Consider the following 17,796-nt stretch of genomic DNA (forward strand, 5'->3'; position numbering starts at 1 on the left):
ATCGTCTGCCTGGTAACAGATGATGATCAATAACCTCCAGATAATGTAGACGTATCAATAACAGCGATCAGTAACAGAGCGTGACTTGTGTCCCATCGTCTGCCTGGTAACAGATGATGATCAATAACCTCCAGATAATGTAGACGTATCAATAACAGCGATCAGTAACAGAGCGTGACTTGTGTCCCATCGTCTGCCTGGTAACAGATGATCAATAACCTCCAGATAATGTAGACGTATCAATAACAGTGATCAGTAACAGAGCGTGACTTGTGTCCCATCGTCTGCCTGGTAACAGATGATGATCAATAACCTCCAGATAATGTAGACGTATCAATAACAGCGATCAGTAACAGAGTGTGACTTGTGTCCCATCGTCTGCCTGGTAACAGATGATGATCAATAACCTCCAGATAATGTAGACGTATCAATAACAGTGATCAGTAACAGAGTGTGACTTGTGTCCCATCGTCTGCCTGGTAACAAATGATCAATAACCTCCAGATAATGTAGACGTATCAATAACAGCGATCAGTAACAGAGCGTGACTTGTGTCCCATCGTCTGCCTGGTAACAGATGATCAATAACCTCCAGATAATGTAGACGTATCAATAACAGCGATCAGTAACAGAGTGTGACTTGTGTCCCATCGTCTGCCTGGTAACAGATGATGATCAATAACCTCCAGATAATGTAGACGTATCAATAACAGCGATCAGTAACAGAGTGTGACTTGTGTCCCATCGTCTGCCTGGTAACAGATGATCAATAACCTCCAGATAATGTAGACGTATCAATAACAGCGATCAGTAACAGAGCGTGACTTGTGTCCCATCGTCTGCCTGGTAACAGATGATCAATAACCTCCAGATAATGTAGACGTATCAATAACAGCGATCAGTAACAGAGCGTGACTTGTGTCCCATCGTCTGCCTGGTAACAGATGATGATCAATAACCTCCAGATAATGTAGACGTATCAATAACAGCGATCAGTAACAGAGTGTGACTTGTGTCCCATCGTCTGCCTGGTAACAGATGATGATCAATAACCTCCAGATAATGTAGACGTATCAATAACAGCGATCAGTAACAGAGTGTGACTTGTGTCCCATCGTCTGCCTGGTAACAGATGATGATCAATAACCTCCAGATAATGTAGACGTATCAATAACAGCGATCAGTAACAGAGCGTGACTTGTGTCCCATCGTCTGCCTGGTAACAGATGATGATCAATAACCTCCAGATAATGTAGACGTATCAATAACAGCGATCAGTAACAGAGCGTGACTTGTGTCCCATCGTCTGCCTGGTAACAGATGATGATCAATAACCTCCAGATAATGTAGACGTATCAATAACAGCGATCAGTAACAGAGCCTGACTTGTGTCCCATCGTCTGCCTGGTAACAGATGATGATCAATAACCTCCAGATAATGTAGACGTATCAATAACAGCGATCAGTAACAGAGTGTGACTTGTGTCCCATCGTCTGCCTGGTAACAGATGATGATCAATAACCTCCAGATAATGTAGACGTATCAATAACAGCGATCAGTAACAGAGCGTGACTTGTGTCCCATCGTCTGCCTGGTAACAGATGATCAATAACCTCCAGATAATGTAGACGTATCAATAACAGCGATCAGTAACAGAGCGTGACTTGTGTCCCATCGTCTGCCTGGTAACAGATGATCAATAACCTCCAGATAATGTAGACGTATCAATAACAGCGATCAGTAACAGAGCGTGACTTGTGTCCCATCGTCTGCCTGGTAACAGATGATGATCAATAACCTCCAGATAATGTAGACGTATCAATAACAGCGATCAGTAACAGAGTGTGACTTGTGTCCCATCGTCTGCCTGGTAACAGATGATGATCAATAACCTCCAGATAATGTAGACGTATCAATAACAGCGATCAGTAACAGAGCGTGACTTGTGTCCCATCGTCTGCCTGGTAACAGATGATGATCAATAACCTCCAGATAATGTAGACGTATCAATAACAGCGATCAGTAACAGAGCGTGACTTGTGTCCCATCGTCTGCCTGGTAACAGATGATGATCAATAACCTCCAGATAATGTAGACGTATCAATAACAGCGATCAGTAACAGAGTGTGACTTGTGTCCCATCGTCTGCCTGGTAACAGATGATCAATAACCTCCAGATAATGTAGACGTATCAATAACAGTGATCAGTAACAGAGCGTGACTTGTGTCCCATCGTCTGCCTGGTAACAGATGATCAATAACCTCCAGATAATGTAGACGTATCAATAACAGCGATCAGTAACAGAGTGTGACTTGTGTCCCATCGTCTGCCTGGTAACAGATGATGATCAATAACCTCCAGATAATGTAGACGTATCAATAACAGCGATCAGTAACAGAGCGTGACTTGTGTCCCATCGTCTGCCTGGTAACAGATGATGATCAATAACCTCCAGATAATGTAGACGTATCAATAACAGCGATCAGTAACAGAGCGTGACTTGTGTCCCATCGTCTGCCTGGTAACAGATGATGATCAATAACCTCCAGATAATGTAGACGTATCAATAACAGCGATCAGTAACAGAGTGTGACTTGTGTCCCATCGTCTGCCTGGTAACAGATGATGATCAATAACCTCCAGATAATGTAGACGTATCAATAACAGCGATCAGTAACAGAGTGTGACTTGTGTCCCATCGTCTGCCTGGTAACAGATGATGATCAATAACCTCCAGATAATGTAGACGTATCAATAACAGCGATCAGTAACAGAGCGTGACTTGTGTCCCATCGTCTGCCTGGTAACAGATGATGATCAATAACCTCCAGATAATGTAGACGTATCAATAACAGCGATCAGTAACAGAGCGTGACTTGTGTCCCATCGTCTGCCTGGTAACAGATGATGATCAATAACCTCCAGATAATGTAGACGTATCAATAACAGCGATCAGTAACAGAGCGTGACTTGTGTCCCATCGTCTGCCTGGTAACAGATGATCAATAACCTCCAGATAATGTAGACGTATCAATAACAGCGATCAGTAACAGAGCGTGACTTGTGTCCCATCGTCTGCCTGGTAACAGATGATCAATAACCTCCAGATAATGTAGACGTATCAATAACAGCGATCAGTAACAGAGCGTGACTTGTGTCCCATCGTCTGCCTGGTAACAGATGATGATCAATAACCTCCAGATAATGTAGACGTATCAATAACAGCGATCAGTAACAGAGTGTGACTTGTGTCCCATCGTCTGCCTGGTAACAGATGATGATCAATAACCTCCAGATAATGTAGACGTATCAATAACAGCGATCAGTAACAGAGCGTGACTTGTGTCCCATCGTCTGCCTGGTAACAGATGATGATCAATAACCTCCAGATAATGTAGACGTATCAATAACAGCGATCAGTAACAGAGCGTGACTTGTGTCCCATCGTCTGCCTGGTAACAGATGATGATCAATAACCTCCAGATAATGTAGACGTATCAATAACAGCGATCAGTAACAGAGTGTGACTTGTGTCCCATCGTCTGCCTGGTAACAGATGATCAATAACCTCCAGATAATGTAGACGTATCAATAACAGTGATCAGTAACAGAGCGTGACTTGTGTCCCATCGTCTGCCTGGTAACAGATGATCAATAACCTCCAGATAATGTAGACGTATCAATAACAGCGATCAGTAACAGAGTGTGACTTGTGTCCCATCGTCTGCCTGGTAACAGATGATGATCAATAACCTCCAGATAATGTAGACGTATCAATAACAGCGATCAGTAACAGAGCGTGACTTGTGTCCCATCGTCTGCCTGGTAACAGATGATGATCAATAACCTCCAGATAATGTAGACGTATCAATAACAGCGATCAGTAACAGAGCGTGACTTGTGTCCCATCGTCTGCCTGGTAACAGATGATGATCAGGTCATGTGATCCTTCCTCTGCTTCTTCCAGCAGCTCTCAGTCAGACTCTCTCAGTGTTTGTCAGGTCAACAGAGGAACATGGCTTCATCCTTTCTCAGCTTCTCCCTCCTCTTCATCAGCCTCCACGCAGCAGGTACCATCAATACTCTGATCAATACTCTGATCAATACACTGATCAATACACTGATTACTGATCATACTGCATTCCCTGTGATCGCTCATCAATAGTCTGATCTCTGTTCTTCAGATGGATTTCGGTATTATTATATGGGCCGCTGTGAGTTTAACTCCACTGAGCTGAAGGACATCGAATACATCAGGTCTTACTATTACAACAAGAAGGAGTACGCCAGGTTCAGCAGCAGTGTGGGGAAGTTTGTTGGATTCACTGAGTGGGGACTGAAGCAGGCTGATTACTGGAACAACCTTCCTTCATATATGGCTCAGGAGAGAGCTGAGAAGGAGAGGTACTGCCAACACAACATTGGGAACTGGTACAGCAACATTCTGTCTAAGTCAGGTGAGTTTGTTTCTGTAACATCCAACAGCATCAGATCATCATGTTATTGATTACTTATTGATTCATTAACACTCTGACTGAACCGACCTCAGCTCTGATTTATATATTTATATTGATCATCATGCACAGAAGATATTTATAATATTATCTGATTTTACACAGCAGTTTGTTCTGAGTTACAAACGTTATGAAATATAATACCAGACTAATGTTCATGTTCCTTCAACACATCAGAATAAAGTCTGTGTCGCCTCCTGGTGGAGAAACTCTGCTGCTGCTACTACTGATGATAAAATAACGTTAAATTGATTAACATTAAATATCACTAACATCGCTGCCAAGATCGACGACCTCACAGATTCTTTCTCCTTAAATCTCTCTGAGAGGAAACAAGTTTCTTATTCTCACAACATAAATATATATATATACTGAATCCAGATTATAGAAATACAACAATCGACTCATTTAAACCATGGTTGTATTTTTCTGTCTCCTCCTGCTGGTCACTTCATAAACACACGTCAGTCTTTAAATGAGACAACAAAGATGCATTTTCATATATTTTTTACATAGTTTGGTAATTAGGATTTCTTTAACTTAAAATGAGCCATCTGAGGTTAGCTAGCTGATGGTCATTTCATTAGCATTATTAAATGTCCTACTTTATTTAATTAAGCATGAGCAGTGAAATTGAGGATTAGTTATTTTAGAGATACATTTGAACATAAAGTTTATTATTTTATTTTAAATCTTTTGTGAGTCTTTTTACAGTAAGCAGTCATTTGTTTTACCTGCCCAGGTAAATGTTTATGTTAATTTCAAATGCTTTCAGTTTTATTTATGTTGCGCCAAAGTCATCTCATTGCACTTTTGATATAGAGCAGGTCTGACCGTACTTTGTTTAATATTATTTACGGAGAACCAGTTCCCCAGCAGTGTATTCTGCTGCTTTATTGAACCCAGATTACATTTCATTCACAGTCAACGTGAGCAGCAGGAAAGGAGATATTAGAGATTAGAAGTAGGAATTAGAGATGAAGATGTGCAGCAGAATGACGTCTTTAAAAAGTGCAACATATCACCTGTTGTTCATTTAGTACTTTTACTTTTAAATTCATCCAGCCAGAGGGAACTATCACCAACTGTTCGCTGCGCCGGTCGGAATAGCGACACAACCCATTGTAGGTATCGTAGAGGGAATGGGGCGTTGGGGCGTACAGGGACAGGAGATCACGGACGGTCGGTGATCGTTCCTTCTAGCTGGATGAAGCACGATCTGCTGGCATTTCCTCGCGTCCGGGTCGTTCCATCATACTGTAGCTGTTTCTGCTGGGGTTTCCCGAAGCAGTTTTTCAGCTGTGCTGTCCCAAGTACTTAGTGCACTCTCAGGCAGGACGATTTCCACATACTCGGGACGCACTGAAAGAAACAAACCCAGGTTTTTACGCTGTGGCTGCTTTCCTCCCGACTCTCCACAGAGGAAACCATTAAAACACGCAAAACCCTCATTTAAATACTGCCACCTCCATTGTGTTTGCTCCTGTTGTCATCTACGCAATAATACTTAGTAAACTGGATAATTTGCAAGCTGGATTGAAAGATCTTTATTTTGTTGAGGGAAACATTTACTGATGATATTCTTTTAAAAAACAAGTTATCATAATAACTCTGAATGTTGTACGTCAGATTTTTGAAGCGACATTTATTCATTTATCGGACGCTTTTATCCAAAGCGACTTACATTTACACGTCAGAGGTCGCACGCCTCTGGAGCAACGAGGGGTTAAGTGTCTTACTCAGGGTCACAGTGGGGGGATTGAACCCGGGTCTGTCACACCAAAGGCATGTGTCTTACCCACTGCACCATCCACAGTTTGGCATCAAGTGTCACATTCTGACCATAAAGAAAAGTTTAAAACTACAATTAACCATCTGGTTTCTTCAGTTCACATGATAACAGTGTTTTGCTACATCGCCCAGCCCTAAGGTCACATGATCAGAGTTATTGATGTCAGAGCGGCAGACGGCACCGGGCTAACCTGGAGGTTTCCATGGTAACAGATACCAGTGAGAACCAGTGTGTCGTGATGTTGTTCCTCACTGAACGACTCAGCTCACGTATCCAAACTGTATTATTAATATTAGACAACAACTAGTACTAATACTGCAGGCGGTACTACTGCTACTACCTCATAATACCATAAAGTTAAAATAAACTCTGTGTTGCAGCTGAGCCCTACGTCAGGCTGCGCTCCAAGACGCCCTCTGGTGGTAAACATCCCTCCATGTTGGTCTGCAGCGTCTTCGACTTCTACCCCAAACAGATCAGAGTGGGCTGGCTCAGAGACGGACAGGAAGTCACCTCTGATGTCACTTCCACTGATGAGCTGGCAGACGGGGACTGGTACTACCAGGTCCACTCTCACCTGGAGTACACGCCCAGGTGAGTCCAGGTCCAGGTCCAGGTCTGTCAGTAAGTGTGGCAGAAAGTCTGACGTGCTGGTTTGTGTTGAATCAGGTCTGGAGAGAAGATCTCCTGTGTGGTGGAGCACGCCAGCCTGAAGGAACCTCTGGTGACTGACTGGGGTAAATACCTGTCTGTCTGCTCACCTGTCTGTCTGTTCACCTGTCTGTCTGTTCACCTGTCTGTCTGCTCACCTGTCTGTCTGCTCACCTGTCTGTCTGTTCACCTGTCTGTCTGTTCACCTGTCTGTCTCTCTACCTGTCTGTCTGCTCACCTGTCTGTCTGCTCACCTGTCTGTCTGTTCACCTGTCTGTCTGTTCACCTGTCTGTCTGCTCACCTGTCTGTCTGTTCACCTGTCTGTCTGATTACCCGTCTGTCTGCTCACCTGTCTGTCTGTTCACCTGTCTGTCTGTTCACCTGTCTGTCTGTTCACCTGTCTGTCTGCTCACCTGTCTGTCTGTTCACCTGTCTGTCTGATTACCCGTCTGTCTGTTCACCTGTCTGTCTGCTCACCCGTCTGTCTGATTACCCGTCTGTCTGCTCACCTGTCTGTCTGCTCACCTGTCTGTCTGTTCACCTGTCTGTCTGATTACCCGTCTGTCTGCTCACCCGTCTGTCTGCTCACCTGTCTGTCTGTTCACCTGTCTGTCTGTTCACCTGTCTGTCTGCTCACCTGTCTGTCTGTTCACCTGTCTGTCTGCTCACCTGTCTGTCTGCTCACCTGTCTGTTTGTTCACCTGTCTGTTTGTTCACCTGTCTGTCTGCTCACCTGTCTGTCTGATTACCCGTCTGTCTGCTCACCCGTCTGTCTGCTCACCTGTCTGTCTGATTACCCGTCTGTCTGCTCACCTGTCTGTCTGCTCACCTGTCTGTCTGATTACCCGTCTGTCTGCTCACCTGTCTGTCTGTTCACCTGTCTGTCTGCTTACCTGTCTGTCTGCTCACCTGTCTGTCTGTTCACCTGTCTGTCTGCTCACCTGTCTCTCTGCTCACCTGTCTGTCTCTCTACCTGTTTGTCCTGCTCACCTGTCTGTCTCTCTACCTGTCTGTCTGCTCACCTGTCTGTCTCTCTACCTGTCTGTCCTCAGACCCGTCCCTGCCCGAGTCTGAGAGAAACAAGATCGCCATCGGAGCCTCAGGACTGATCCTGGGTCTGATCTTATCTCTGGCTGGATTCATCTACTACAAGAGGAAGGCCCGAGGTCAGACCAGTACACACAGTCTGAAACCAGTTTACACCAGTACACACAGTCTGAAACCAGTTTACACCAGTACACACAGTCTGAAACCAGTTTACACCAGTACACACAGTCTGAAACCAGTTTACACCAGTTTACACGGAGTCTGAAACCAGTTTACACCAGTTTACACAGTCTGAAACCAGTTTACACCAGTACACACAGTCTGAAATCAGTTTACACCAGTTTACACAGTCTGAAACCAGTTTACACCAGTACACACAGTCTGAAACCAGTTTACACCAGTACACACAGTCTGAAACCAGTTTACACCAATTTACACAGTCTGAAACCGGTTTACACCAGTACACAGAGTCTGAAACCAGTTTACACCAGTACACACAGTCTGAAACCAGTTTACACCAGTACACACAGTCTGAAACCAGTTTACACCAGTTTACACGGAGTCTGAAACCAGTTTACACCAGTTTACACAGTCTGAAACCAGTTTACACCAGTACACACAGTCTGAAACCAGTTTACACCAGTACACACAGTCTGAAATCAGTTTACACCAGTTTACACGGAGTCTGAAACCAGTTTACACCAGTACACACAGTCTGAAACCAGTTTACACCAGTACACACAGTCTGAAACCAGTTTACACCAGTTTACACAGTCTGAAACCAGTTTACACCAGTACACACAGTCTGAAACCAGTTTACACCAGTTTACACGGAGTCTGAAACCAGTTTACACCAGTACACACAGTCTGAAACCAGTTTACACCAGTACACACAGTCTGAAACCAGTTTACACCAGTTTGCACAGTCTGAAACCAGTTTACACCAGTTTGCACGGAGTCTGAAACCAGTTTACACCAGTACACACAGTCTGAAACCAGTTTACACCAGGACACACAGTCTGAAACCAGTTTACACCAGTTTACACGGAGTCTGACACCAGTTTACACCAGTTTGCACGGAGTCTGAAACCAGTTTACACCAGTACACACAGTCTGAAACCAGTTTACACCAGTACACACAGTCTGAAACCAGTTTACACCAGTTTACACAGTCTGAAACCGGTTTACACCAGTACACAGAGTCTGAAACCAGTTTACACCAGTACACAGAGTCTGAAACCAGTTTACACCAGTACACACAGTCTGAAACCAGTTTACACCAGTTTACACGGAGTCTGAAACCAGTTTACACCAGTTTACACAGTCTGAAACCAGTTTACACCAGTACACACAGTCTGAAACCAGTTTACACCAGTACACACAGTCTGAAATCAGTTTACACCAGTTTACACAGTCTGAAACCAGTTTACACCAGTTTACACAGTCTGAAACCAGTTTACACCAGTACACACAGTCTGAAACCAGTTTACACCAGTACACACAGTCTGAAACCAGTTTACACCAGTTTACACAGTCTGAAACCAGTTTACACCAGTACACACAGTCTGAAACCAGTTTACACCAGGACACACAGTCTGAAACCAGTTTACACCAGGACACACAGTCTGAAACCAGTTTACACCAGTACACACAGTCTGAAATCAGTTTACACCAGTTTACACAGTCTGAAACCAGTTTACACCAGTACACACAGTCTGAAACCAGTTTACACCAGTACACACAGTCTGAAACCAGTTTACACCAGTTTACACAGTCTGAAACCAGTTTACACCAGTACACACAGTCTGAAACCAGTTTACACCAGGACACACAGTCTGAAACCAGTTTACACCAGTTTACACGGAGTCTGAAACCAGTTTACACCAGTTTACACAGTCTGAAACCAGTTTACACCAGTACACACAGTCTGAAACCAGTTTACACCAGTACACACAGTCTGAAACCAGTTTACACCAGTACACACAGTCTGAAACCAGTTTACACCAGTTTACACGGAGTCTGAAACCAGTTTACACCAGTACACACAGTCTGAAACCAGTTTACACCAGTTTACACAGTCTGAAACCAGTTTACACCAGTACACACAGTCTGAAACCAGTTTACACCAGTACACACAGTCTGAAACCAGTTTACACCAGTTTACACAGTCTGAAACCAGTTTACACCAGTACACACAGTCTGAAACCAGTTTACACCAGTACACACAGTCTGAAACCAGTTTACACCAGTACACAGAGTCTGAAACCAGTTTACACCAGTTTACACAGTCTGAAACCAGTTTACACCAGTACACACAGTCTGAAACCAGTTTACACCAGTTTACACAGTCTGAAACCAGTTTGCACCAGTACACACAGTCTGAAACCAGTTTACACCAGTACACAGAGTCTGAAACCAGTTTACACCAGTACACACAGTCTGAAACCAGTTTACACCAGTTTGAACCCAGTTAACTTCAGCTTCTTCTCTTTAATGCAGGAAGGATTCTGGTCCCCACTAACTGATTCTGGACCTGGATCTGGATCTGGATCTGATCCTGGACCCGATCCTGCAGCTGCTGCTTCATCCTGCTTCCTGTGTTTCAGCTCAGCAGACTGGCTGAACAGCTGGTTCTCTGATGGTCTCTTTAAACCCTGATCCAGGACTGTCAGACCTGCTTCCTCTCCGTGTGATCTGATGCTTCACTGAATGAAATCAATATTTTACAGCCTCTAAATATAAAATCAGATATAATCCAGAGGTCTGAATGATTCTGGGCTCGTAGGTTGTGTGATTTTTAGATTTATATATTTTTACTGGAGTGAAACGTTTTCTAACCTCAATAAACCTTCAGAAAACTCTCTGTGGAGTTACTGATCACATGTTTCTTAACCCTTCATGCATGGATCCTCTGTCAGGATCTTTTCCCCGTGTTTTTATGGCTCTTAGGCACAAAAACTAAAATTAGAGTTTCATTTTTCACTGTCCCATATTTCCAGAGGGTGTCTTGTATGAACACACTCGTGTCCGCTGTAGTGAGCACTGTGCGTGACTTCAAGATGAAACTCGTTAATCTGTTTCATCAGTTTCTGATATTTGTACTTTGAACAGAAGTTCCTCTGAGTTCTCTCCGTCATTTAGAGAAAGAACAGGAGAGTCTCGTTCTCCTCATTAAGTTTACAGACATTTATCATTAAAGGTTTTACAGAGAAATTATTTTACAGATTCAATAAAAGCACGTGCTCAATATTTTAAAATCAGCTTTATTTTGGAAGACAAAGTAATTCTTACATTTTTATAGAATTACAGTACAAACATTTAATATTAAACTACTGCACTGATTATCATAAAATATAAAGATTACTGTGAAATATCCTCAACTGAAAACATCCTGACATAATAAGTTGATATATGTCTCGCTGTTTCAAAAAAACTTAATAATACAAAGAAGATTGATTCTATAACAACTGTATTTACAATATTACCAGATGATCCTCGAGCAGTTCTTCAGAGCCCCCAGCAGGAACTGAAAAACTAAAAGTGTCACTTCTCAATGTGTCTAGCTTGTCTGTTAGGGTTTCTATGATGATGATGAGGTCACGACCTTATCATCTGTACAGTGTGTTCATAAGTAAAATCAAAACATACCACAAAAGGTCAATGAATCTGTGTCAGAAGTAACAGTGCAGCTCAGATAAAGAACAATCCTCCTCCAAAGTGCCAGAAATCAGCTGGATCCCTGGTGCATCTGAGGACAGTAAGACACAATAAGATTTTTTACCATGTCTCTTTAAATGATCAGCACCTTGCAAGTGCAGTCTACCAAATAAAATAGCACGTGCATTAGTTACCTTCTCAAACATCCCTGAGCTGTCATGTGATGAACTGGACGATGACCGGAGGCGAACCTGGTCCTCTCTGCCTGATGAGCGAGCATCAGTCGCTTTACTCAGTGCAACCATCATTTACTTCTCATGCAGAGTTTGTTTGAGCTTTACACTTGCTGACAACATCAATACACACTAGCAACACAGTAAAGTCCTGCTGCTGCACTGAAATACATGCTAACAGCGGTTAGCATATGCGTAGGTACTCTCTACTTGATTTTGTTCCAACTATCTAAGTTAACTAGAGTGGGGGTGCTAAAAATAGTTTCTCCAGTTGCTCCCAGGTCTCTCAACAGTTTCCTCCTTTGGCGAGAGTATTTTCTACAATGAACTAATAATGCTTCACTGTTTCCATCAGGGTGTTCACCAATCAGAGCCAGTCTCTCTTCTCTTACCTCTAAAAGCACATTTTACTTTTGTACTGAATAATATGTTCTCCCCTTTCTTTCCTTTTCCCACGATTTTTGCCACATTTCTTTCACTGACCTATTTATTATTTCTGTGTAATCCGGTAACCAATATTGTAAATTAATTTGAACTCTTTCCTCCAGCACCGCCTTCCTCCTCCTCATTACCCTCCACTCCCATGTGCACCAGTACCCACACAAACCCCACCTCATACCCTGCTTTGTGAATTCTGTACAACACCTTCCACAAGTACATCAGGTCTGGACTTCATTTTAGTATCTTTAATTGTAATCAGAGTTGCTGCTGAGTCGCTACATATAACTGAATGCTCCTGTTTATGATCTTCGACCCACTTTAAAGCCCATAGCACTGCCGCCAGCTCTGCTGTGAAGACCGACATGTGATCTGGAATCCTACACCCTTTTTTATAACCTATTTCTGGGATGCTTACACCAAAAGCCACTTTACCGCTCTCAGGATCCGGTTCGACCCGTCAGTATAGATTTGTAGGTGGCCTCTGACATATTTCTTTTGCTTGTTTCCATAAAATATAAGTCAACATTGGGATCAGGGATCAACCATGAAGGTATATCTGGACGACATGTTGGTGGACTTACATTTAAATTCATAATACCAGTTTCCTCTGTCATAGATTAGAGTTTCTCTGTAAAGTTTGTTTTGATCCTTCTTGCTGTTCCCATGAACTCCCAATGTTGACTCAACAGGGTTTTTGTTGGTAGATTTCCATCCTGTCCTTTCAACAGTCCTATTATAAATCTGTAACATCTGTGTAGGCTTTTTCTTCTTATGTCCAGATATCATGCATTTTGTTTTTTCTGTAGATATTTTAAAGCCCCCAGTGATTCGCCCATTCAGTTACTTTGTCCAATGCAGTTTGTGTTATAAGAGATGTTCCTCCCTCGCTTCCAGATGGCAGCATCATCTGCAAACAATGAGAACTTGAAATCTTTCCTCACTCTACTGAACATACCATTGATTAAAGAGCACTGGACTTATTACACTACCTTGAGGGGTTCCATTCTCTACCTCAAGCTCATCTGATAATTCGCTTCCCACCCTCACCTGAATGGTCACATAAGAAGTTCTTAATCCAGTTAAACGTTCTTCCTCTGATTCCAGCGTCATGAAGTGTAATTAACAAGCCCTCCTTCCAGAGCAGAGGCTTTTTCAGAAACACTGCTACAACTGCTTCTTTATTTGCAATGGCTTTTTTAATGTCATTATCTAAATCTAATACAGCATCCATTGTTGATCGTCCTGAATCCACTCTGATGTTCCTCAAAAAACCCGCTTTTCTCCAGTTTGTCCACTAGTCTGTCTGTTATTTTGCATAAAACAGAGGTTAATGCAATCGGTCTGTAAGAACCAGGGTTATCTGGTGGTTTTCCAGGTTTCACATCTGGAATGATTACAGCGTGTTTCCACTCTTTAGGAAGACGTCCACTCTCCCGTTTTATTATTAATTAGGGCAAGAGCTTCTTCTTCTATCATTTCTCCACAGTTCTTAAATAGTTGGTATCCCAGTCCATCCCTACCTGGTGAGGCATCTTTCCCCTGATTTATAGCTTTTTTTAATTCTACCATTGAGAAGAACACATTAGTACTATCAGAATTTTCACAGTTTATTTGTAATTCAGTCATATTATTTCTTGTTCTTTGACATCTCGTACCGTTTTCTTCACCTACATTGTTGGAACTATGAACTTATTGAAAGTGCTTGACCAATAAATTAGCTTTTTCATTCTGTCTATTAGATTCCAAATCTGTTTTAAAGGCGTATCTGGTCCTAATTTACTACAAAATGTCCTCCAACTTTGTTTCTTTACTTCCTTAATTACTCGTCTAGCCGTAGCTCTAAGCCTCTTATATTCAATAACATAGTTCTCTAATAAAAGTTTCCTTAAATTTGTGTAAGCCCTGTTCCTATCTCGGACTGCTGAATTACATCCTTGATGGTACCGTTGATCCTCTTACTGGTCATTTTTTCTTTGGCATATTCTTAACTGCTGCTGACCACATTACTTTGCTTAGAGAACTATTCCACTCATCTGCTCCTCTTTCACTGTCTATTCTTGATAATCCCATGTTCACTTGATCCTCAAACTTTATCCAATCAGCTCTTTTCTAATTAAGCCTCAGGGGACAATTAACTGGCTCCTCGATGAGACACCTACCAAATGTAGAAATTATTGGCACATGGTCACTTCCCACTGTATAAAGACCCATTGTCTCCCACCTGCTGGCTGATGCTAACTCTGCTGATACAATTGTTATATCTGTGACAGATGACGTTGATCGACTTGTCTTCTATAAGTCTTCTATAATTTGACCATTTCTGTCCCTCTTCTTACATCCCCACAGTTCATTATGAGCATTAAAACCCCCGTTTAATGCACAGATTATACACATTTATAATAGAGATTTTCCCTCGATCAGTCCAAACCTCTGTGATAACACTCTGTTTTTATACTGAGTTCCATTTTTAATAAAAGTTGCACATCCCCCTCCTGATATATTCTCTCTCTAGCTTTCCTTTCACATTTGTACCCAGGTTTACAAAATCTAGTTTCCTCAATGCAAATAATTTCTGGTTTTTCTCTAAGATCGTCTATCAAATGTTTGAATTCTTCGCAATAAGGCTCCCAGCATTCCACTGCATTATGTAAAACATAATACAAAGACACTGATCACCATCATAGTCCCCGTAACTACTGCCCAGTTCTTCTTCTTCTTCATTATCATCAGTCTCTAACTGTAAAGTGCTTCAACCATGAATGCCAGAAGTCTTTTCTTGCTAATCACGACTGAGTCACCGTCTCTTCACCAGATCCCTTGCAATGGCCTCGTTGTGTCCTTGGCTGACCCCACTGTAGTCCTCCACTCTCTTTACTGCCTCTGCATAAGATATTTTCCTGTTTTATTCTCTCCACATTTCCTGCTTTGATGTAACTTTGGATGTTCCCCCCAACAATTACAACATTTCACAGGTTCATTACATTCTTTCCCGTCACGGTCTTTCCTACATCGTCTACATTTTCTCCCTCCAGGTTCACGCTGAGCAGGTGTGACAGACGCGACAGAGTCTGGAGACGCCGTGGAGAACGTTCTGCTGCCTGCAACATCCTCCAGCAGGACCGGTTTGGCGGTGGGTCAGTGATGGTGTGGGGTGGTGTTTCTCTGGGGGGCCGCACGGCCCTCCGTGTGCTCGCCAGAGGTAGCCTGACTGCCGTTAGGTACCGAGATGAGATCCTAGGACCCCTTGTGAGACCATATGCTGGTGCGGTCGGCCCTGGGTTCCTCCTAATGCAGGACAATGCTAGACCTCATGTGGCTGGAGTGTGTCAGCAGTGATGCTATTGACCGGCCTGTTCCCCAGACCTGAATCCAAGTGAGGAGATCTGGGACATCATGTCTCCATCCACCAACGCCACGTTGCACCACAGACCGTCCAGCAGTTGGCGGATGCTTTAGTCCAGGTCTGGGAGGAGATCCCTCAGGAGACCATCCTCCACCTCATCAGGAGCCCAGGCGTTGTAGGGAGGTCATACAGACACGTGGACGCCACAAACACCACTGAGCCTCATTCTGACTTGTTTTAAGGACGTTACATCAAAGCTGGATCGGCCTGTAGTGTTTTCCACTTTGATTTTGAGTGTGACTCCAAATCCAGACCTCCATGGGTTGATAAATTTGATTTCCACTGATAATTTGTGTGATTTTGTTGTCAGCACATCAACTATGTAAAGAAAGTATTTAATGAGATTATTTCATTCATTCAGATCGAGGATGTGTTATTTTAGTGTTGCCTTTATTTTTATGAGCAGTTTATTTATAGGCCTTCTTGCTGTGTGGGAGCTCAACCAGCAGAGGTCACTGTGCCCCCTTCTGTGGCGCCGACAGGCAACAAGGTTCTGACCAGAGAGAAGGTTAATCACTGAGTCTGACCTTTGACCTTTTGACTTGTGTTTCTATCAGAGAGAAGGCTGCACTGCTACCAGAGGAAGTTAATCACTGAGTCTGACCTTTGACCTTTTGACTTGTGTTTCTATCAAAGAGAAGGCTGCACTGCTACCAGAGGAAGTTAATCACTGAGTTGACCTTTGACCTTTTGACTTGTGTTTCTATCAAAGAGAAGGCTGCACTGCTACCAGAGGAAGTTAATCACTGAGTCTGACCTTTGACCTTTTGACTTGTGTTTCTATCAAAGAGAAGGCTGCACTGCTACCAGAGGAAGTTAATCACTGAGTTTGACCTTTGACCTTTTGACTTGTGTTTCTATCAGAGAGAAGGCTGCACTGCTACCAGAGGAAGTTAATCACTGAGTTGACCTTTGACCTTTTGACTTGTGTTTCTATCAGAGAGAAGGCTGCACTGCTACCAGAGGAAGTTAATCACTGAGTTTGACCTTTGACCTTTTGACTTGTGTTTCTATCAGAGAGAAGGCTGCACTGCTACCAGAGGAAGTTAATCACTGAGTTGACCTTTGACCTTTTGACTTGTGTTTCTATCAAGAGAAGGCTGCACTGCTACCAGAGGAAGTTAATCACTGAGTCTGACCTTTGACCTTTTGACTTGTGTTTCTATCAAAGAGAAGGCTGCACTGCTACCAGAGGAAGTTAATCACTGAGTCTGACCTTTGACCTTTTGACTTGTGTTTCTATCAAAGAGAAGGCTGCACTGCTACCAGAGGAAGTTAATCACTGAGTTGACCTTTGACCTTTTGACTTGTGTTTCTATCAAAGAGAAGGCTGCACTGCTACCAGAGGAAGTTAATCACTGAGTCTGACCTTTGACCTTTTGACTTGTGTTTCTATCAAGAGAAGGCTGCACTGCTACCAGAGGAAGTTAATCACTGAGTCTGACCTTTGACCTTTTGACTTGTGTTTCTATCAAGAGAAGGCTGCACTGCTACCAGAGGAAGTTAATCACTGAGTTGACCTTTGACCTTTTGACTTGTGTTTCTATCAAGAGAAGGCTGCACTGCTACCAGAGGAAGTTAATCACTGAGTCTGACCTTTGACCTTTTGACTTGTGTTTCTATCAAGAGAAGGCTGCACTGCTACCAGAGGAAGTTAATCACTGAGTCTGACCTTTGACCTTTTGACTTGTGTTTCTATCAAAGAGAAGGCTGCACTGCTACCAGAGGAAGTTAATCACTGAGTCTGACCTTTGACCTTTTGACTTGTGTTTCTATCAAGAGAAGGCTGCACTGCTACCAGAGGAAGTTAATCACTGAGTCTGACCTTTGACCTTTTGACTTGTGTTTCTATCAAGAGAAGGCTGCACTGCTACCAGAGGAAGTTAATCACTGAGTCTGACCTTTGACCTTTTGACTTGTGTTTCTATCAAGAGAAGGCTGCACTGCTACCAGAGGAAGTTAATCACTGAGTTGACCTTTGACCTTTTGACTTGTGTTTCTATCAGAGAGAAGGCTGCACTGCTACCAGAGGAAGTTAATCACTGAGTTGACCTT

The 17,796-nt window shown here is 43.0% G+C and overlaps 2 protein-coding genes across 2 annotated transcripts in view; both read left to right on the forward strand.

The window, feature by feature from the left end:
• LOC119912429 (mamu class II histocompatibility antigen, DR alpha chain-like) overlaps window positions 1-17,796 on the forward strand; it is a 116,224-nt gene that overhangs the window by 22,807 nt on the left and 75,621 nt on the right. The gene's annotated exons all lie outside the window — the stretch shown is intronic.
• LOC119912423 (H-2 class II histocompatibility antigen, E-S beta chain-like) lies at window positions 3,914-10,870 on the forward strand. The gene is made up of 6 exons (XM_038731623.1): window positions 3,914-4,072; window positions 4,187-4,459; window positions 6,689-6,902; window positions 6,978-7,045; window positions 8,013-8,126; window positions 10,507-10,870. Exons 1-6 carry the CDS (start codon window positions 4,018-4,020, stop codon window positions 10,530-10,532), a joined length of 750 nt encoding a protein of 249 aa, XP_038587551.1. The 5' UTR covers window positions 3,914-4,017; the 3' UTR covers window positions 10,533-10,870.

This window comes from Micropterus salmoides, unplaced genomic scaffold (assembly GCF_014851395.1).
Source record: "Micropterus salmoides isolate LMB-PRFRI ecotype aquatic unplaced genomic scaffold, ASM1485139v1 Ms_hic_scaffold_2, whole genome shotgun sequence".
Classification (NCBI taxonomy): Eukaryota; Metazoa; Chordata; class Actinopteri; order Centrarchiformes; family Centrarchidae; genus Micropterus; species Micropterus salmoides.

What these genes read in the sequence shown, in the direction of transcription:
- LOC119912423 (XM_038731623.1), top strand. Translation starts at nt 4,018, where the DNA reads ATGGCTTCATCCTTTCTCAGCTTCTCCCTCCTCTTCATCAGCCTCCAC. An exon ending in CACCTGGAGTACACGCCCAG is followed by an intron (nt 6,903 to 6,977) that starts GTGAGTCCAGGT and finishes GTGTTGAATCAG; the next exon opens with GTCTGGAGAGAAGATCTCCT. An exon ending in ACCTCTGGTGACTGACTGGG is followed by an intron (nt 7,046 to 8,012) that starts GTAAATACCTGT and finishes GTCTGTCCTCAG; the next exon opens with ACCCGTCCCTGCCCGAGTCT.